The sequence below is a fragment of the Stegostoma tigrinum genome, chromosome 8 (genome assembly GCF_030684315.1).
Source record: "Stegostoma tigrinum isolate sSteTig4 chromosome 8, sSteTig4.hap1, whole genome shotgun sequence".
Classification (NCBI taxonomy): Eukaryota; Metazoa; Chordata; class Chondrichthyes; order Orectolobiformes; family Stegostomatidae; genus Stegostoma; species Stegostoma tigrinum.
The window spans coordinates 86880556-86903670 of record NC_081361.1 but is presented as its reverse complement, the minus strand read 5'-3'; the positions used below and the strand labels follow the sequence as shown (position 1 = coordinate 86903670).

The 23115-nt window shown below is 40.4% G+C and overlaps 1 protein-coding gene across 1 annotated transcript in view; it reads left to right on the top strand.

Annotated features, from left to right (window-relative positions):
• Positions 1 to 23115, top strand: part of LOC125456667 (bromodomain-containing protein 3-like) — a 143158-nt gene that overhangs the window by 39317 nt on the left and 80726 nt on the right. The window contains exons 6-8 of the mRNA XM_059648083.1: positions 14151 to 14468; positions 20252 to 20389; positions 20467 to 20605. Coding sequence (XP_059504066.1) covers positions 14265 to 14468; positions 20252 to 20389; positions 20467 to 20605 — 481 coding nt within the window. The 5' untranslated portion in view covers positions 14151 to 14264. The remainder of the gene's footprint in view (positions 1 to 14150; positions 14469 to 20251; positions 20390 to 20466; positions 20606 to 23115) is intronic.

Here is a 23115-nt window from a genome sequence, read left to right as displayed (position 1 = left end):
GATTAAGCTCTGTTGAATGATTCTTGAGGTAGGGTGGTAGGTTTAGTAAAGAAGGTTGAGACCGAGTAACCAGTCTGGTTCTTAGCTGATCTGGTAGTGTAACCAGTTACTTGCTAAGTATACTCAAGGTCTTTATACCTTCTGTTGGGTCTCTACCTTGAGACCTTCCAAGTCCAAGGGGCAACTAGAAAAGAATGACGGCTATATTAGAGACTAGCCTTTAAGATAGGGATGTATTTTATCAAGTCAATAACATTTTTAACGCCAGTCATCAGCCATCCCAGGCTAGTAACATCACTGTCTAGTCTGTGCGGTTGTCGCTTGGTATCCTGCTTGATCATGAGCTGTTGCCAACACTTGATGCTTGAAGGTGGCAGGCAAGATGAGTTGCTTTGTCTTTCTCTGAAGCTTGTGGTTACTTTTTCCTCTTTTTTTAAAAATTCTTACAGCCTAGTTCACTCTAACATGTTAGCATCAACTGGCCAATGGAGGACTCCATCTGCCTCTCCGATTCTCTTTTAGCACCTCAGTTTATTTTCCTGTTTTGGATTCCCTTATCAGCTGACACTGGGATGGTAGTTGTTGGGGCTGCCAATAGTGGCACTATCCATGATGTCCATGTATGGCAACTGAAGCTGTTTGCGGTCTCTTTCTAGATAAATAGCAGAATTGGAACCGTAACTGGGTCTACCCCTCTGGAGGTAACATGATGTGAAGCTGGATGAACACAGCAGGCCAAACAGCATCAGAGGAGCAGGAAAGCTTGTTGTTTCGGGTTGGGATCTCAAAGAAGGGTGCTGATCCTAATCATCAAGCTTTTCTGCTCCTCTGATGCTGCTCGGCCTGCTGTGTCCATCCAGCTTCACACCATGTTATCTCAGATTCTCCAACATCAGTTCCTACTATCTCTACCCCTCTAGACCTGGTTTGGATCTCCCTCTAAGTCTGTTGGTGTCATTCAACTGAATCCTAGTTTAGCTGTCATAGGGAATTGGGATTCAAATGCTGCCTTTGACTTGGGACATGATTGTTTTCAGCTGCAGCCTCCTTTCAACTGGGCAGGAGTGGGCTTTCCCCTGTGATCAGCCTTCCAACCAGTGGTATCAGCATCTGCATCATTGCCTGATCTGGTCTGGAATTGAAACTGAATACGTTTAGCAGCATAGGGTTTTTTTTTGCTCAAGCCCGGCAGAGATTTGAAAATAGCTGAGCCATTTGTCTATGAAAACTTAATTCTGCACTGATAGGAATGTCTCTGAGCTTCTGGAAAAAAAACCTCACCTTATGAAGCTCTGGCTGCCAGCTTTATTTATGAAAGACTGCATTTTGCCATTTGAGACGATTCCCAGGAATGGAAGTTGGATTGCAATAACTAGAAAACCAGGAAAGTTTTCCAAACTGAAAATCAGTAGCTCCATAGCTGAGAGTTGTGTAACACGGTGGTTTTTGAAGCGGTGAGAAGGAAAATTTCAAGCCGAAGTGGCACAGAGTCTTTGGAGATGAGGAGATTCTGCCTGCCAACAGCTATCTGAGCTGCTGACTGTTAAAATACAATGCCAGAGTAGCAAGAGAAGAACATCCAGAGCTTGCAAACAGAAAGCATCATCTTGCTCACTTGGGTTGTGTGTGTGAAAGATGAAAACCAAGAATGCTTGAAAATGAAATCCAACAATAAAAAGGACCCAAGTCCAGCTGATCAACCATCTAATCAAAGAACAATGCTCACCCTATAGTCAATTGCATATCTCATTGCTAAAATCAAAAGGACTAAAAAAACTTTCCATCTTTGATTTAGACCTTTCTGGTTGTCAGAATTCAGTTTGCCCTGTCTGTGTGCCCAAATTAAATGTGTTCAACTTTGATCTGTTTTGATCACTATCAAGTGTGTGTTTGGGGCTTTCAAAGCGATATAGTTTAAATTTAGTATGTAGAAATCTTTTCTTATTTCTGCCAAAGTTATCTATTGCAATAGTTATTTCCTGTTCCCTGAAGAAGCATGAGTAGTGGTCTGCCAAATAAATTGGCCATTTTTAGTCTCATTGGGATTTTGTTTACATTTATGTGTTGTGATGGCTTCTGAAACTATGGGATGGAGTTATCGGTGCATCTTCAGTTCAGTTGTTGACTCACTGGAGTAATTTTGCATATTCCTTTTGGCTTGAGATGCTTACTAGCAAATGATTACTTTTTCTCCGCCCTCGAACTTGTGACAGTACTGCTTTTAGGCACAAGGAACTGCTTTCTTTTTCCAGTACACAAGAAAGATGGAAGTCAGCGTGATCAAGGACCTGTTAAAGGGTAACTTCTTGTGATTGCAAATAAAATCTTGATAACTGACTCAGCTCTGTGAGGTATCATGCCCTATAAATCATTTCCCAGTCACTCCATCATTGTGATTTCCTGAGTAAGTCATAGAAAGGGCAGCCAACTCTGCATTGCCTTGCACAAACATTGCACTAGTTGGAAGAATCCATGCAGTTACCCCTCTATTTGGCCAGAGCTACATCAGTTCTGCTTGAATTTTCTAATTGAGTGATGCCTTCCTTGGTATTAAGGTGCATTGTCTGGAAAAGTTGACACTTCTGATGTGAGATGTTGAGAACATTGAGATGTGCGTGGTCTTTTGAGGTCTCATTTGAATGTTGAACAAAAATGGTTATTAATTAGAATACGTAGAGGTAACTGAAAATTAAGGTCACAGAAGTTTTATTCATCACACATGAAGATGGCGTGGGCATTAGAACCCGAATTGTTCTCTCAGCCTCCAGCATATTTGGTATACTTTCTTTTGGTGTCTTGTTCACTAGTTAGATTGCTGCTTAAAGCAGTAGCCCAAATCTAGATTGCAGAAATACTTCGTACCTTTTGGGAACTTTATACTGCTTCATCAGTACTAGACACAGGACAAACAAACATCCTTATGAGTCTTTGTGTTGAGTGTCTATTAATTGACCACAGATTTTCAGTTTTCCTTTGCTCCCTAGTGAGGATTATGGAGGAGATATATGGATGAGACAATTCTTAGATGATACCTCACTTGAAGCTTCTGCACATATACCTACCAGCCTTGCCCTTCACCCTAACAGGAACACATTATCTCAGGACTCTTATCCCATTTTGAAGGCTGCTTGTTTTCCAGCTGTCCCTCTGTCTGCGAACATCCACCCCCAATCAACTTTTGAAAGTTCTTGCTTGAAGCTGTCAAAATTGGACTTCCTGCAATTTAGAACTTTAACTTTTAGACCTGGTCTATCCTTTTCCATCGCTATTTTAAAACTAATAGAATTATAGTCAGTGGGTCCAAAGTGCTCCCTCACTAACACTTGAGTCACCTGCCCTGCCTTATTTCCCAAGAGCAGATCAAGCTTTGTACCTTCTCCAGTAGGTACATCCACATACTGAATCAGAAAATTATCTTAACAAATTCCTGTCCATCCAAGCCCATAACACATCGGTAGTGATAGTTTGTGTTTAGGAAGTTAAAATCCCTTACCATAACTGCCCTGTTATTCTTCCAGATGACTGAAATCTCCTTACAAATTTTTCTCAATTTCCCGTTCACTATCGGGGAGTCCATAGTACAATCCCAATAAGGCGATCGTCCCTTTTTTGTTTCTCAGTTCCACCCAAGTAACTTCCCTGGATGTATTCTCAGGAATATGCTCCCTGTTGTGTTATCCCTAATCAAAAACTGTATCCCCCACCCCCTCCCCCATATCATTCAGATAGCATCTATTTCCAGAACGTTAAGCTGCCAGTCCTGTCCATTGGGAGTAATCTAAATATTACTCCCTCCAGGACCGTTTTTAAATTCTTACCTAACTTCCTATATTTTCTCTTCCGAATCTCATCCTTTTCCTACGTTGGTCCAATGTGTGCATTGATCTCCTGTTGGTCCTTGTCCCCTTTTGAGAACATTCTGCACCCCCTCCAAGATATCCTTAATCGTGGCACCAGGGAGGTAACACATCATTCTGATGTCTGGTTGTCAGTGGCAGAAACATCTGTCTGTTTCTCTAATTAAGACTCCTCTGTCACGATCAATCGCTTGGAACCTGATGTACCACTCATTACAGTAGAGCCAGTCTCAGTACCAGAAATCTGGCCATTACTGCTACATTTCCCTGAGAGTGCATCATCCCCTACATTTTCTAAAGCAGTCTTTTTTTTTTGAGATAGGGTAGCCATCCTGCCTACCCATCCTACCTTTCCTGGGGGTCATCCATCTACCTGATTAGATCTATGGTTTTTCTCCCTTCCTGCAACTGGCATTCATCACGCCCTCTAGTTCTTGTAAATTCCTTATTGCCTTGATTTGCTGCTCCAACTAATCAGTGATCCAATTCCCAATTAAACATGCTTCCTACGGACTTAATCATCAGTAAACATGGAAACTCTCCCTAATCTCCTACATCTGACAGGAAGAGCACATCACTCTACTAAAGGCCATCTTTTCACCTTAACAATCCACAGAGTCAGAAACTAGTCAAGTCTTACTACTCAAGACTAACTTATACCTATGTTTTATAATTTAAGTTAAATAAAGAGACAGACCGCAATACAAACACGTAATTTTAAAAAAAGCCACTGTACTCACTATTGTAGATATACAAAAAGAGTAAGTTATACTTTTTAAAAACTAGTCACTTAGTGGCTCCCCTGTTGTGAGCTCCCCCACACCGCTTTCTCCAAAGTCAGCTGTGAATTTCACAATTTTTTTTCTTAGAAAAATTCCCAATGTCAAGAGATACTTGAAACCATTGCAGAGGCAGTCAGCAATGATTGTTCACTGCTGGGTCAGACAGCTGTGCAGGTTTATTTCTCTTTGTTTCACTTCCCACGTGGTCACTGTTTTATCTCTTCTTCCTTATTAAAGTGCCATTGTTTTGATTTTTGTTTTTTCTAAAGTTGCAAAACAATGCAATAGCTTATAAAACAGTAATTACTCCTGGAATTCAAGGAAATCAGCTCCAACACTCAAAATGCCTCAAAGGAGCACTCTTGCATTCACAGATTTTTCCTGTCCTCCATGTTGGAATACCCAAAATCCTCCTAGGTGTAGGCAATGCTGGATGACTAGAGAAGTTGGGGTTTTATTCAAGAATAAGAAGGAAGTGTAGGTCAGGCATAGAAGAAAGGGATCAAGTGTATACCTAGAAGAGTATAATGGCAGTATGAGCATACTTGAGCAAATCGGGAGAGCAAAAAGGGGACGTGAGATACATTTAGCAAATAGGGATAAGGAGAATTCAATGGGATTAAATAAATGAACAACGAGAGAATGAATAGGGTCCCTTTTAAAGAATAGCAAGGCCGCCTGTGTGTGGAACAGCAGGAGACGTGGGGGATGGGTTGGATAGATACTAAGTGAGTATTTTGCATCGGTATTTACTGTGGAGAAGTATATGGAAGAAGGACAATGTATGGGAAATAAATAGTGACTTCTTGAAAAATGTCCACATTATAGAAGGTGTGATGCTGGACATCTTAAAATTCATAAAAGTAGGTTAACACCTGTGACCTGACCAGGTGTACTCCAGAACTCTGGGAAGCCAAGGGAGTGATTGCTGGGCAGACAGATAGGAAGCTGGAGAACACAGCAAGCCGGGCAGCAGCATCGTCCAGCCTCCTGTTTATCTATCTTGAATTCTAACATCTGGAGTTTTTTTGTCTCTAACCAAGTGATTGCTGGGTCGCTTGCTGAGATATTTGTATCATTGATTAGCAACAGGTGAGGTGCCAGGAGCCTGGAGGTTGGCTAACATGGTGCCACTCGTTATGAAAAACAGTAAGAAAAAGCAGGGTATTATCGACCAGTGATCTATAGATACTATACTATAGATCAGTGGTGGGCACAATCCTGAGAGACAGGACTTACATGTATTTGGGAAGGGAGGGACTCATTAGGGATAGTCAACATGACTTCATCCATGAGAAATTGTATCTCACTAACTTGATTGACTTTTTTGAAGAAGTAGAGAAGGATTGAGGGCAGAGCGGTGGACGTGATCTACGTAGACTTCAGTATGGTGTTTGACAAGATTCCTCATGGTAGATGGGTTAGCAAGGTTAGATCACGTGGAGTGCAGGGAGAACTAGCCATTTTGACATAGAACTGGCTCAATGGTAGAAAACTGAGGGTGGTGCTGTTTGTCAAACTGGAGGCCTGTGACCATCGGTGTGCCACAATGATGTTGGATCCACTGCTTTTCATTTATATTTAAACTTTGGATGTGAATGTAGGAGGTATAGTTAGTAAGCTTGCAGGTGACACCAAAATTGGATGTGCAGTGAACAATGAAGAAGGCTACCTTCCACTTCAACAGGACCTTGATCAGATGGGGCCGAGGAGTGGCAGAAGGTGTTTAATTTAGGTGGTGCATTTTGGAAATGCAGATCAGGGAAGGACTTATACACTTAATGTTAAGGTCCTGGGGAGTATTGCCGAACAAAGAGGCCTTGGAGTGCAGGTTCCTAGTTCCTTGATATTGGAGTCATAGGCAGACAGAATATTGAAGAAGGTGTTTGATATGCTTGCTTTTATTGGTCAGTGCTTTGCGTACGGAAGCTGAGGTGTCATGTTGCGGCTGTACAGGACATTGATTAGGCCACGTTTGGAATACTGTGTGCACTTCTGGTCTCCCTGTTCTAGGAAGGATATTGTGAAACTTGAAAGGGTTCAGAAAAGATTAACAAGGATGTTTCTAGGGTTGGCGTATTTGAGCTGTAGAGAGAGGCTGAATAGGCTGCGACTACTTTCCCTGGAGTGTTGGAGGCTGAGGAGTTTATAAAAGAAGACTTAAAAGTTTATAAAATCATGAGGGGCATGGACAAGATTAATTGCTAAAATCTTTTCCCTGGGGTGGGGGAATCCAAAATTAGAGGCCATATGTTTAAGGTGAGGGGGTAAGATTGAAGAGAATTAAGGGGCACCTCCTTGATGCAGATGATGTGTATGCGGTGTGAACTGCCAGAGGAGGTGGTGGAGACTGGTAGAATTACATCCATCCAGATCCTTTTAAATGTATGAATAGGAAGGGGGATTGGGCCAATTGCTGGCAAATTGGACTAGGTTAGTTTAGGATATGTCATCAACATGGACTAGTCGGACCCAAGGGCCTCGTGCCACACTGTGTGGCTCTAATTCTGACACTGCACCCAGATATTCTTCTGTGATAGGAGGGGACCTTTTTGTTGCATGTCTGTGTGTGTATCTGTCTGTTTGTAAAATCCTGTGGCTTGTTGGGTCAAAATAGTTGCTGTCATCTTTAGTTAAAGTTGTCCTGTACTTGATGAGAAGAAACAAACTCCTCCTTTCACTCCCATCCAACTGGCCAGCATCCATCTTTGAAATGAGGTTAGAGATGTCTTTTCTAGTTTGTGCAGTATTCACAACATTGGCAGATTTAAAGACACATATAGGTGTCCTTGGTTGGAGGTGGATATGTTTGTTACTGAAATTGATCAGCATGGGCACCCTAGCCTTTTTTTTTCCAACTATATTGATGTGACCTCTGCAATTCTAACAAGCAGGAAGTCTAGTTGTTACTCATGATGTGGAAGGGCCTGATATTGACTATTTGGGGACGGCTGGCATGAGCTATAATGCCAATGGGTAATGGAGCAGTGGATTCTCTGTTACCTGAAAGTTTAAGATACTGTAAAGGCCGGTACACACTTAGTGTGCACAGTAAAATGGAAAAAGGCCTGAACGCCATTTACTTTGTGTGTTCCTCACACCCGTCTTTCCATGGGCACCTGCATAGGTACCACGTTTTAACCTGAACATTTGTGGGTATTCCCAATTTCTTTGCATTGGATCTACCAGAAACCAGATTGTGCAAGGTGTGATTCAGGAAAAATAAGGAGACCTGGATGAGGGATGAGACATTGATCGGCTCTCTTCCCTTTGCAAGAAGCTGTCAGGAAAACTGATGTCAATTGACCTGTCCATTGCTGCTAGCTGTTTCATCTTGACAGATTTCATGCTCCCCATTCCTTAGGTTGTTGCACTCAATGTGACTGGCTGTAGTTGTTGAGGGCAGCCTCATTTGATGTGCCCAACTCTGTTACAATGCCACTGCCTTTAGAGATTCTGTTGGATGAGATCAGTAACAATGCTTAATGTGGAAACAGAACAGCAAAGGTTGACCCGTGCTTGTGCAGCACCTGTTCAGCATGTCACTTCAGCCTGAGGTCTGTACCAACAGCCAAATTCCTGATGGTGACTTGGTCTTATGATTCAGATATGATATGTGATATGAAATGGTATGATCTCATGCCTCAGTGACAATTGAGGCTTGTCACTATTAAGCCTACTTCACCCTATCTGGACATTGCCTCACTGAAGCAGAGAGGGATGGCATTCCTCCTCCTACCCGAGAGATCCATTCCATTTTTGGGCATTGCAGTTTAGAATCTTAACATACTTTGTTTATTGCTTTACAAAAATTTCTATTCCTCTTCCACTTGGCTGTTTTGCCAGTTATCTTGCCTCTGTTTCTTTGATACTGTCCTTTATTTATTCTGTCGGAACCCTTCACAGTAGATTTGGATCTCCTCACTTTCCTGAAAGCAGAGATTTCTTCAACTTACTTCACATAACTTTTAGTCCTTCATCCTTATTACTAATCTAATAAATGTCTTTGCAAAAGCTTCAAAGCTTTATCATGCATAAGTGTGCTGACTGATACACGCTGCTACCTCTGCTAAAATCTGATGATTTTTTAAAAATTAGTGTAATGTCCTTCCATATGTATTCTTATTAATTATAAAGTGGGACTTCATATGCTTTTCATTGGCTGTTTAATCTTGCCAAATTCAAATAAATGTGTCTGTGCCATAGATTTATGTTGAATACAGTTTAAAACTGTACTACTTAGTTTATATTGCCTTCCTTTGTGGAACTGACTGAGTTGGACAAAGTCAAAAATCACATGACATCGGGTTATAGTCCAACAAGTTTATTTGAAAGCACTAGCTTTCTAAGCGTTGCTCCTTCCTCGGGTGTAGCGAGAGAGGAGGTGTCAAGACACAGAATTTATAAGTAAAATATCATACAACTGATACAAATGTAGTGAATAAGCCTAAAATGGCTGGCTGACTCCCTCCTGTTCAACTTTTAATCAGTTACAATGGAGATGTAGGTTTCAGAATTTCTTTCAAGTCACTGCCCAAGATGGATAAAGGTGTTATCAGTGTATACAAAAGATGACGACATCTCGAGTCAGAGAATGCATTTTTTTTTAAGGTGAGGTTTTGTTTGGAATTGGTCTGTGTTTTAGCCTGGAGTCACTGGTTTTGTTTTCAAAGGAATTTATAAAATGCCCCATTGACTGTCTACAAATTTGTGTGCTTTTTGAACAAAATAGAATGTACCTGCAAATTCAGTCCGTAGATTTCTGAGAGTGTGCTTGAGAGGGTGTGTCTGTGTGTCGTGGTCGCCTTCCGAGTTAAAACACAGATTCTAAACAAGGACTTGGACCTAAAATGCATTGTCAACCTCAGATGTCACCTTTGTTATACACTGACAACACCTTTTTTATTTATCCCGGTTCAGCGACTTAAAAGAAATTCTGGGATTTGCATTTTAATCAGTCGAAACCAGCATCTCCTTTCTAACTGATTAAAGATTGAACAGGAGGGAGTCAACCAACATTTTTAGGTTTATCTAATACATTCACATCAGTTACAGATAATAGACAATAGGTGCTGGAGTAGGCCATTCGGCCCTTCAAGACAGCACCACCATTCATTATGATCATGGCTGATCATCCACAATCAGTATCCTGTTCCTGCCTTATCCCATAACCCTTGATTCCACTATCTTTAAGAGCTCTATCCATCTCTCGCTTGAAATTATCCAGAGAGTTGGCCTCCACTGCCTTCTGGGGCAGAGCATTCCATATATCCATCACTCTCTGGGTGAAGAAGTTTTTCCTCAACTCTGTTCTAAATGGCCTACCCCTTATTTTTAAACTGTGTCCTCTGGTTCTGGACTCACCCATCAGCGGAAACATGCATCCTGCCTCCACAGTGTCCAATCCCTTAATTTTATACGCCTCAATCAGATCCCCTCTCGTCCTTCTAAACTCAAGAGTATACATGCCCAGTTGCTCCAATCTTTGAACATATGATAGCCCCACCATTCCAGGAATTGACCTCGTGAACCTACGCTGCACGCCCTCGATAGCAAGAATGTTCTTCCTCAAATTCGGAGACCAAAAACGTGCACAATACTCCAGGTGCGGTCTCACCAGGGCCCTGTACAACAGTTGTGTGATCTTTTACTTAAATTCTGTGTTTAGAGTCCTCTATCCCTGCGTCTGAGATCGGAGCAACACTTTGAAAGTTGGAGTTTTCACAAACCTGTTGGACTGATTTTTCTTTTTTTTGATGTTGCCTTCCTTTCACCTTTTTCTTCTGAGACATGTCACTTCACACTTAAGAGGCAATAACCCGGTGGTATTATCAATGGACAGTTAATCCAGATCCCCACATTCCAGGAACCCGGGTTCGAATCCCACCATGGCAGATGGTGGAATTTGAATTCAATAAAATATCTGGAATTAAGAATTTAATACTAACCACAAACCCTTTTTCAGTTATTGGAAAACCCCATCTGGTTCACTAATGTCTTTTAGAGAAGGAAACTGCCATCATTACCTGATTAGTCCCACATGTGACTGAAGACCCACAGCAATATGGTTGACTCTGAATTGCCCTGTGGGCAATTAGGGATGGGCAATAAATGCTGCCTGGTCAGCAATGCCCTCGTACAACTAACAAATAAAGAAAACGCTTCTTTACGGTACATCATCTGTTATTTGTGTGCATTTCTCACATTTGTCTGATTTCCTGAAGTCTGTTGCCATCTTCCTTACTGTTAACTACGTTTCTAGATTCTCTTGTCTACAAGCTGATTTTTTTTTTCCCCGAAATAAATGAGTTGAGGTCATTTAGTATGTCACAAATACTTAATAATCCTTTGGGAATACCATTGTATACTTTTCTAATTCGACCCCTAATTTTCCTTTCCAAATTCATTTTGTCACTGTTTACAGTTTCTTGATATTTTCTGTCATGACTATAGGTTGATCAGTTCAATCATGAATGGTTAGATTGACTAGCAATATAACAAAAATCTCCAAACATGTCACCACTGTTTTGCAGGATTGAAGAATTGTGGCAGGAATTTGTCTCCACCCTTGTCTCCATAACCTTATATGCAGCCCTTGGGGGCCAAGTAACATTTCTAGTTTGAGCTTTGACTTCCTTTTATGTGCCACCACTTTATTTTCATCCTGTCCAATTTCTGTATCCACCCAGTTGTGAGAATTCCCCTCCAACCCCCCGCACCCCACACTCGCCAACTGCTATAGAACTTTGTCAGTGGTCTAGATATTGTGAGCAGTCATTTACATCTTTAGAAGGAGCTTCGGCTGTGCTTTTCAGTCCATGCTGACTCCTCATAGAGCAAGCCAGACATTCTTTCTCTTCTCAATCCATGTAGCCCTATGTGGTTTTTTTTCTTTCAATTGCCGATTCTTTCCTTCTGAAGTCATAGTTTCTACTCCACCACCCTTATGACCATTTTCATTCACTTGTCATTTCCCTTGCTGCCTTGCCCAAAATCTTAATTGTTTCTCCTGTAGTCCTTTTACCGTCAGCTAATGGGAAGATTTTTTAACTATCATTAACTGCTAACTGAAATGTGACCTCAATTCCACATTCTTGCCTCTTGCCTGATGACCTTTCATCCCTTTGGACACACCTTCATCTGCTTTTTTTTTAGGATAGTTTCAGGAGATAATCAACCATTTCGAAATAATTTTACCTCATTTCTGTTTTAAATAGGTGACTGTTTAGTTTTCAACCTCTAAGTCTGCAGAAAAGGATATGACGACTACTTTATATCATATCCTGTCAAGACCCTTCAGCACATTCTTTTAATGAGTCACCTCATCTAAACTCCAGGAAATTAGAGGCCTAGCCTGCCCAACCTTTCTTAATAAGACAACCCATACGTTCCAGCTATGTCCTGTACACAAGGGGATGCAAATCCAATCTGACCAATTATTGCCCCATTAGTTAACTCTCTATCGTTAGTAAAGTGATGGCACTGTTGACAACACCTACCAAGCTGCAGCTGCTGAGCAATAACTACCTCAGTGATGTCCAGTTTATGTTCCGCCGGGGCCACTCAGCCCCTGACCTTATTGGAGCTTTGATCCCAAATATGAATAAAAATGAGCTAAATCCCAGAGGTGAGGTAAAATTGACAGCTCTTGACATCAAGGCTGCATTTGACCAAATGTGAAATTAGGGGGCCTGGCACAACTGGAATCTGTAGGTATCAAGGGCAAACTGCTGGTTGGAGTCTCACCTGGCAGATAAGATGGTTGTGGTTGTTGGAGGTCAGTCATCTCGGATCCAAGATCTCTGTGCAGGAGTTCTTGAGGGTAGTTTGGGTTGCCTAACCATCTTCAACTGCTTTATCAATGACCTTCCCTCCATCATAAGATTAGAAGAAGGGATTGCTCACCAATGGTTGCAGATGTTCAGCACTAGTTTCCATCACTCAGAAACTGAAACTGTGGGTGACACAGTGGCTGTGGCTCACACTGCTGCCTCACAGTGTCAGGGACCCATGTTCAATTCCACCTTCAGGCAATTGTCTTTGTGGGGTTTCCACGTTGTCTGCATTGGTTTCCTCCGTGCGCTCCGTTTCCTCCCGCAGTCCAAAGATGTGCTGGCTAGGTGGATGGGCTATGCTAAATTGCCCATAGTGTTTAGGGATGTGTAGAGTAGGTGGGTTATAAGGGGATGGGTCTGGGTGGGATGCTCAGGTTTGGTGTGGACTTGTTGGGTCAAAGGGCCTGGTTCCGCACTGTAGGGATTCTATGATCTATGTTCAAATGCAACAAGGATCTGGACAAAATCCAGGCTTGGACTGACACTTTGCCTGGCATTTGTGTAGCACAAATGTTATTTGCTATGACCACGTCCAATAAGAACTAATCTGACCTCACATTAATCGTGTTACCATCACTGAATTCCCCACTATTAACATCTCTGGGGCTGTGATTAACCAGAGGTGCAACTCCTTGTCACAAACATGCCACAACAGCAGGTCTGAAGCTAGAAATACTGCAACATGTAGCTTGCCTTCTCACCTGCTAGAGCTTGTCCATCACCTATAAAGTGCAAGTCAGGAGTGTGATGGAATACTTCCCACTTGCCTGGGTGGGTGTATCTCCAGCAACATTCGAAGCTTGACACCATCTAGGACAAAGCAGCTTGCTTGATTGGTACCACATCCACAAACATCCACTCTTTTCACCACTGATGATCAGTTGCAACAATGTGTATGTTCTACAAGATGCTTTACAGAAATTTCCTACAGGTCCTTCAACTGTGCCTTCCATATGCACGACCACTTCCATCTAGAGGGGCAAGGTCATCAGATGTGGGAACATCACTTGCAAACCACTCACTGCCCTGACTTGGAAATATATTGCTATTCCTTCAGTCACCACATCAAATGTTATTGTGGGAAAATAATAGCTTGTAGTGTCAGGGATAACATTGACACGGCTAGAAAATTAACTTGCTAAGCAGGGAGTAGGAATCTGCCTGTCTCTTGTATTTTTGTTTCATCACCGGAAACACTAAATTACTTGAGACTTGATCACATTACTTTTTTTTTTCAAAAACTCAAATGCTAGACTCCTTTTATTTTGAATGAAACTGGTGAGCAAAGGGAAATGATCTGCCAAGTTGCTTATTCTGATATTATGCATGTCTGCACTGAATGGTGGTATTTTTCTCTTGTGTTTTTGAATGGAGCTGATTTACTTCTAGCTATATTCATCATTAATCTATATCAATCTATCCATTTTGGCCCTTTAAAATTTCACTTTGAAAATTATGGCATAACCTCTATTCACCAAGATGGGACAATACTAAGCTTACTTGCATTTATCTCAGAATTATCATAAGCATAAATGGAATCTTTTTGGGTTTCTTCATCCACTGGTGGTATTTACTTTAAAAGGATGTATTCTGAATTCTTTAAAAACAGAACTAAAAATATATGATTTAAATTTGAGTAAAAAAGCAATGTTTTCTCAAGTTATTTTTTCCAACAGGTCCTATCATTATTCTGGCCCAGAAGCATGATGGATTAATAGTCTGTCAAGAACATTGAAAGAAAAGTTTTTTTCAATCCTATTGGCTGAGCGCAAGAAATTTCGAGAGTTGAAATGACATCGACTGGGGATAAAAGATCCCAGCAGAAAAATGTGATTGTGAATCCTCAACCACCAGAATATCGTAACCCAAACAAACCTAGCCGCATGACAAATCAGCTGCAGTATTTGGAAAAAGTGGTGGTTAAAGCTCTTTGGAAGCACCATTTTGCATGGCCATTCCAACAACCTGTTGATGCTGTGAAGCTGAACTTGCCTGTAAGAATTATAGTTATGCCTGATTAGAACAGTGCTTTATTGAGTTATATTGCCATATCTTTTAGCTAAAACAATGGACGAATTGCAATAGGGAGCAAATTTTATAAAGACAGTATGGAGTTGGAGCCTAACCCCTTAAGAAATATCCGTACTGTAAGACATAGTAAAAAGGTAGTAATTGAAAATTTAGTGTGTTATGAAGCGTAACCTTGCATTTGGATGCATGATTTCAGCTATACTAATCTGGCTTGTGCCACTTGGTTATTTTTGCATTATTCAGATTCTCAGCTTTTGGACACCTGTGAGGTGGAGTTTTTTTTTTTCTGGAGAAAGGTAATCAATTTTTGTGTAACCTGATGAGGGTAGACATTCAAAATCTGGATGTCACTGCAATGCTCTTCTAATTTTGGCAAAGGGCAGGCAATTAGAAATGGAACTGTAAACATTTGCAGCATGAATGAGACCATTTGACCTCATCTATATACTCCTCCTTTTCGCTTAAGTAACTTAAAATTAGTGTTACCATTGAAGTGATTTGTCTTAGTTGGCAAGAGAAGAGTTGTTATCTTAAATGTCATTGTCATTAGTAAGCCAGCTAGAAAAATCATCTTGCCTCATGGCAAGGACATCTATTACCAGTTTCTAATTTTTCTGAAGTTACTGGGCCTCTTTTGAATTGCTTCAGTGGTGATTAAGGTAAGAACAGGTGAGTTTTCTTTTCAATAAGGAGATTAGTGGATCAGTTGGAATTTTTGGCAATTTGATAATTGCATTGTCAATTTACAACTGGTACCAATTTTCTACTTTTGATGTTTTAGTCTAAAACTGCATTATAAATTCTTAAACAAGGTTTTTGAATTTACATTCCTTAATTTATATGTTTAGATCCCTGGATTATTGAGATACCAAAACCAATATAGGAATTTTCTACAGTTCAACGGCAGTGTTCATAAAGTCACAACTGGTTTACTTTTCTTCTGTAGTTTAAAAAAATTCATAAAAACCCTAACAGCTGTTGGATCTTTTTGCCTTTCTCTGCCTGTATTTATACTTTATGGAATTTGAGTCCTGACTTATTTCTCTTTCTGTTGAATCTGACCTCTTGTTTGTGTAGTGTAATCCTTCACTGTATCCACACGAAGTTGCACTTGCGTCTCTTTATTTCTTAAAATATTTTCCAGTTATTTTCCAGTTATTTGCCAGCAAACGCCACCACCTCCACAAGACCATGCAATTGAAGTAGGCCATTCCGCCCACTGAGTCTGCTGCACCATTCAAAATCTTTGTAGTTGAGAAATCATCAGATCAGCTATACTCCCTGCCTTTCCCCATTACTGTAGATTCCCTTACTGATTTTAAACATCTCTCTATCTCATCCTTGAATATACTTAACATTTCAGTCCCCAAAATCTTCAATGCTAAAAATTTCACAGATTCACTGAGGACATTCCTTAACTCTCCACTAACACAGTTTCTGCCCTGCGATCCTAGATTCTCTCAGGAGATACAAACTTGCCACATCTGTTCTGTAATATACCCTAAGAATCTTGTGTATTTCAAATTCTTCACTTCCATTGAGTACAGACAGACTTACTCAACCTGCTGTCAAGACTATTCCTGCTGCTGCCACCACCACCCCCCCCCCCCCACCCCCGCCCAGAATAACGAGGAACTACCTTGTGAACCTTCTCTGGATGTCTCCAATGCAAGTATATCTCCCCTTAGATAAGGGGTCCAAAAATGTTCAGTATTTCAGCTGTGGTCTAATTTAGTGCCCTGTATAGTTCTAGATTTCCCTCTTTGTTAACTCCATTCCCCTGACAATATATGTAAACATTCCATTTGTCTTCTTTATTACCTGCTAAACTTGTAAGCCAGCTTTTTATGATTTATGCACGAAGACTCCCAAATCTTGAGGATGTAGCTTTCTGTAATTTTTTCTACTTAAATATTAAAATAAATAAACCTGCCACTGTCTCAATTTCCCACATTTATGTTCCATCTGCCATATTTTTGTCTACTCACTTAACTAGCCTAGATCCCTCTGTAGACCCATTGCTTTCCCCACCTAGTGTTGTGAGATCTGCAAGTTGGGTGGCAGTCCATTGCTTTCCTCCTCCAAGTCACTGATTTACCATGTAAATAATGTGGTCCCACCACTGATCTCAGTGGTGCTCCTACTAGTTACAAATTTCTATGTTGAAAATACCCCCCATATTCCCAATTCTCTGATTTTTGTGTTAGTTAGGCATTCCTTGAATCATGCTATTATTCTGTATGCAACACCATATGCTTTTATCGTGAGTATCTCAGTGTGTGGTACCTTATCAAATACCATCTGGAAATCCAAATGTCATATCCACTGTCGTCCTTGTTACCTTGTCAAGCAATTGTATTAAATTTCAGGCGTGATCTCCACTTCATTGAAGCCTTGCTGGCTCTGCTTGATTTTCTGTCATATATTTGTAAATGCTGTGATAGTATGTCCTTTATAACAGACTGTAGTATTTTCCCAATAACAAATTAAGTGAACATATCCCTCTCTATTTTGCTTTAAGTTTTCCAAATTCTCTTGTTTACCACTAGCTTTTTTTTTTGACATTGCAAATTTTGTTTTCTTTCACTTTGCTGTCTTCGACTTTGCTGGTTAGCCAGGGGTTGGCATATCCCCTCCCTAAACTCATACTTCTGACGAGGATATATTGATGTTGTGAACTGTGAACCACTTTCTTAAACATCCAATCCATTACTCCTCTATTGTCTTCTCCGCTAAACTCCTTTTCCAGTCTGTTGGAGCTAACATGGGCCTTGTTCTTTAGTAATTACGTCTTTAGTTAGCTTCAGCACAGTTGTTTCCAACTCCAGTTTCTCCCTCTTAAAATCAAATACTAAATGTGTGGTCTTTTTTCTGCTGGGGGGAGGTCTTCTACCCTGACACCTTTTATTAAATCTGCCTCATTACGCGTTATCAGATCCAAAATAACCTGATTCCTTGTTGGATGTACTCACCTTACTCCAGGAGGTAACCCCAAAGTCACTAATCCCTCCTTGTGGCAACCTCCACAAACCTGCATGAAGATTAAGATCACCCATAATTATTAATGTGCTGCTTTACTTACTTGCTGTCCCCAGCTCCTTATTTGGTATTCTTTGACCTACCGTGTAGCTACTGTTAAGGGGCCGATAGACGACGACTACTATCAGTATGCTTACCCTTGTTTTTATTTTAAAGTCACAGCCTATGTGGATGCTAAACATTCTGATCCAAGATCATCTCTTACTTTTATACTTACTCCATTCAGTACTAACAAAGTTATCTCACCTGCTTTCCTTCTATCTGTCCTTTTCAAAAAGGCATGTACCCTGAATATTTAATTCCCAGCTTTGATCTCCTTGTTATCATGTCTGTTATAGATCATGTCCATCAACATCGTTGTCCCTTTTTCATGAATTTAGTTTGTTTCAAATATTCTCTGTTCAAATATAGACCATTTCATTTTGTTGCTTTTTAATGCTTTTCACTGTCATATTTTCTATTTCTTATAAATTTTTGCCCCGTCCCTTCCCATCACACTCCTGCGCATGCTTGCATTTGTTCTCATGCCTCTGGATGTTGTTATCCAAATAGTTACCATGTAATACTCTCATGTCATGTTGCTTTGCAAGTCTGGATGTGAGTTTGCTTGCTGAGCTGGAAGGTTAGTTTTCAGACGTTTCGTCACCATTCTAAGTAACATCAGTGAGCCTCCGACGAAGCGCTGGTATTATGTCCCGCTTTCTATTTATCTGTTTAGGTTTCCTTGGGTTGCTGATGTCATTTCCTGCATTGGTGATGTCATTTCTTGTTGTTTTTCTCAGGGGATGGTAGATGGGCTCCTAATCAATGTCTTTGTTGATAGAGTTCCAGTTGGAATGCCATGCTTCTAGGAATTCTCGTGCGTGTCTCTGTTTGGCTCGTCCTAGGATGGATGTGTTGTCCCAATCACAGTGGTGTCCTTCCTCATCTGTATGTAAGGATACGAGTGGTAGAGGGTCATGTTGTTTTGTGGCTAGTTGATGTTCATGTATCCTGGTGGCTAGCTTTCTGCCTGTTTGTCCAACGTAGTGTTTGTCACAGTTCTTGCAAGATATTTTGTAGATGACGTTCGTTTTGCTTGTTGCCTGTATAGGGTCTTTTAAGTTGATTAGCTGCTGTTTGTGTCTTGGTGGGTTTGTGGGCTGCCATGATGCCAAGAGGTCCGAGTAGTCTGGCAGTCATTTCGGAAATGTCTTTGATGTAGGGGAGAGTGGTTATGGTTTCTGGGCCTGTTTTGTCTGTTTGTTTGGGCTTGTTGCTGAGAAATCGGTAGACTGTGTTCATTGGGTACCCATTCTTTTTGAATACCCTGTATAGGTGATTTTCTTCTGCTCTTTGTAGTTCCTCTGTGCTGCAGTGAGTGGTGGCTCATTGGAATAATGTTCTAATGCAGCTTCGTTTGTGGGTGTTGGGATGGTTGCTCCTGTAGTTCAGTATTTGGTCCGTATGTGTTGTTTTCCTGTAGACGCTGGTTTGAAGTTCCCCATTGACTGTTCGCTCTACTGTGACATCTAGGAATGGCAGTTTGTTGTTGTTTTCCTCCTCTTTTGTGAATGTTATGCCAGTAAGGGTATTATTGATGGCCTTGAAGGTTTCCTCTAATTTGTTTTGTTTAGTGATGACAAAGGTGTCATCCACGTAGCGGACCCAAAGTTTGGGTTGGATGATTGGCAGAGCTGTTTGTTCGAGTCTCTGCATTACTGCCTCTGCTAAGAACCCTGATGTCGGAGATCCCATGGGTGTACCATTGGTTTGTAAGTCTATATTTTATCCTTTCCTTCGCCTGCCACCCCCTCCACTCAAAACTAGTTATTTTAAAGCCCTGTCAGCCCTGGTTACTGAATTCACCAGGACACTGATCCCAGTGTGCTTCATGTTAAGCTCATCCACCTCTTTCTCCACCACCGCCCCCAGAAAAAAAATCCCTTCAACCCCAGTGCGGGTGCCAGTGACTCATGAACTGAAACCCATTTCATCCACTTCAATCTTTTGAGCCATGTGTTTATCTCCTCGACTTTATTTACCTGTTTGTGGGACTCCAGGGCTCAGATAGTAATCCAAAGATGATTATCTTGGTTCTGCTTTTTACTTTTGCTCTGAACTGTTCAAATTCTTTTGGTAGAACCTTGTTTCTCATCCTGTCAGAGTAAGTTTTAAGATTGCACTTCATACTATTAATGTCAAAATCATTGCTATATACCAAGTACAAATGTAATTCCAGTCAAATTGCTTCCAGCCCATGTGAAATGTAAGCGATGCTCAAAAGTATTTGTTCTCAATTAGTCAACTTTCTATCCGTATTAAAATTCATCATACTACTTTTTTAGTCACATTCTTGATGCCAAATTGATTTCTCTTCTGATTTGTGAATAATGCATTCTATTTATCCAATGTCACTGTATTTTTCACAAATATTTCCATTCAACAAAAGTCTAAATTTTATTCCAAAACAATCGGTACTATGCATCAAGACTTGGGAACGGAAGTATGTTGTTTGCTAACTTATATCTGAGATAATAAAGGAATGCAGATTTTTTTATTATAATTCATTTTTAAAAAAATAGTGCTGTTATATTGACTAATCAATTTAACAATAATTAAAACTGGAACATAATTTTTGCCATTAAGGTCACAAACTATTTGGAAGAAAAAGAACAAATGCATGCTGCTGCTCAGCCTGTTTTCTTTTCTCCCTGTCTCCCTACAGGATTATTATCAGATTACAAAGAACCCAATGGATTTGGGTACCATCAAAAAACGCTTGGAAAATAGATATTATTGTAAAGCTATGGAGTGTATAGAGGACATAAATACAATGTTTACTAACTGCTATGTATATAATCGGGTATGTTACAGCTTTTATAACTGTTAAATGCTTCTTATTTTATGTTGATAAAAGATATAACTAGTGTCTGTTTATAGCCAGGGGATGACATAGTTGTAATGGCACAAACATTGGAGAAGCTTTTTCTACAGAAGGTGTCACAAATGCCACAAGAGGAAATAGAACTTCCTGTGGCTAACAAAAGAGGAGGGAATGGCAAAGGAAGGAAAGGATCAGGTAATCAATTGAAAAGTATACTTTGCCTCCTTTTTATAACATGCCACTTAAGGTGTCTGGGATGGTGAGGCAGAAATCCTCCTCCATCCTCTGTTTTGCTTCAGTTTGAAACTGGAAGAGCACTTCTCCTAACTGGAATGGAGGAGTGAGTTCATGGACTCTGTTCTTGAAATGTGTGGAGGTATCAACTTGGAAACAAGAGGCTTTGATTTGGATCCAGAAAATGAAAGGATCTCTAAGAAGCTTTGTTTTGGAATAGGACTAAATGCCAAACAATTCGCTAGTCACTCTTTTGCAGTTTGAGGTGGAACAAGACATGCTTCCAACCTCGGTGCTGTAATTGACCCTTAGTTAGTATTTTAACCATGTAACAGTAAGCCTGCTTGGTTCTGTTGCATTACCTGACTCTGCGTGCCACTCAACTGCAGCTGAAATCCTCATCCATGCCATTGTTATTTCTAGACATGACCATCTTAATGCATACCTGACCACTTTCCCATCTTCTTTCTGAGATTTTCTTTTAATTCATTCATGGAATATGGATGTATCTAGCTGGACGATCATAACCTCTTGCATCAAGGGCATTTGATAACGTGGGAATTCCACCATCTGCAAATTTCCTCCATGCCAGTCACCATCTTGACTTGGAAATATATATCGCTGTTCTTTCAGTGTCACTAATCAGTATCCTGGAACAACACCCCCAGTGGCACTATGGGTATACCTACGCTAAACGGACTGTAGTGGTTTAAGAAGACAGCTTATCACCACATTCTCAAAGACCATTGGGGAATGGCAATAATGCTGACTTAAAAACGATAGCCTTGCTTGCAGTTGTCACAAGCTCTGAAATTGACTCCTCCACTCCAACATTTCTGCGATTGTTTCATTTTGCTCATAAGAAGTTCTTTGAAACCAACCTCTTTAAACAAGCTGGTAATATGCCCTTGTATGGCTCAGCACCAATTTATTTGATTACTCTCCTGTAAAGTGCCTTGGGACTACATTTGCCTGTGTTTCCATAGTGCCTTTATGGAGACAGATGTTAAAATGGTTACAGCTCAGAAGGAGTCCTTTCGATGCCACGTGTCAATTCTGAAAGACAAATCCATTTAGCACCACTCCTCCCCTCCCGTAGCCCCACATGTTCTTTTTTTTTCCAAATGATACTCCATAATATTCCAATACCCTTTTGAATTGAACCTGCCTCCTCCGCATAAAGGCAGTGTTCCAGATCCCACCAACTTGGGGTGTAAAAGATTTTTACCTTGTCGTCATTGCCTGTTGTCAAATTCATGTGCCCCTTTTTTGTTTTGGTCCCTCCACCAGTGGGAACAGTTTCTCCCTATTGAGTCAGTTCAGGCTCTTCACGATTCTGAATGCCTCTGTCATCCTCTTGACTTTCTGTCCTCCAAGGACAATTGATCCACATACTGAAGTTGCTCATTTAACTGCTGAAATCTATTGTCTTGTCATCTTAACTAAACAATAGTCCCTAGATAAATTTTTAAAATAGATGGCATTCAGGTCTTCATTTATTGTATTCTCAACATGATAGGAATTGATGAATAATTTTACATATGATTCTCGGTCCCTCTGCTCCTGCACCCCGTTTTAGAATTGTGCCCTTCATTTTAAGCTGCCTCCATGTGTTGTACTTCACACTTCTCTGCATCCAGTTAATCAGTCTGTCCATCCTTTTCAGATTCTACATACTATCTTCAGCACAGTTCATAATACTTCAGGTTTTGTATTGTCTGCAGATTTTTGAAATTGTGCTTTCTAGACCAGGGTCCATGCGTTATGATGCATCTGAGTGGGAGTGCTATCACATACTCCTAGGGGATTCTCTTAAATCCATCTTTAATCTGAAAAACAGCCATTAACTGTTTCCTGTCACTTAACCACTATACTATCCTGTTAGTTCAAAACTTTAAATTCTATTGCATAACACTTATAGAAGCTCACTGTTTTTTTGGTTTGGGATGAGGGAATTTTTTTCTTCCATTGCTTAAAGAAAAAGTAGTTTTATTTTGACAGCCTCCTTAAAGGCTTGCTTGGAGATGGTACTGGAACACAGCTAATTTTGTAGCTGCTTTTTAGCACAATGTTTTAAAATTGGTAGAAAGGATTGTGAAAACTTGGCTTAACAGAGGAAATTCAAATATTTTCAATTTTGATTATTTGAAAGAAAGGATACAGATGTTTAGTTGGTATTTATTGTAACATTTGTGCTGTGCTGCTTTATGTATATGATCTTCTAATTTGTGACTCAACATATAAAACCAGTTTTAAGATTGCATTTATGGAGTCATAAACTTCACCATGGAAATGAGCCAAGAAGAGCTATGTAAATTCTGCTCCAATTTCCTATGAAAATTGCCTGTTTAATAGTGTTATTTTGCCCTAACCATGGCAAGTTCATATTCTAATGCTTCTCATAAGTACTTCTGCTTTTATTCTTTGTGATTCTTGACTTATCAATTCTTGTACTTGTAAAAATAGTTACT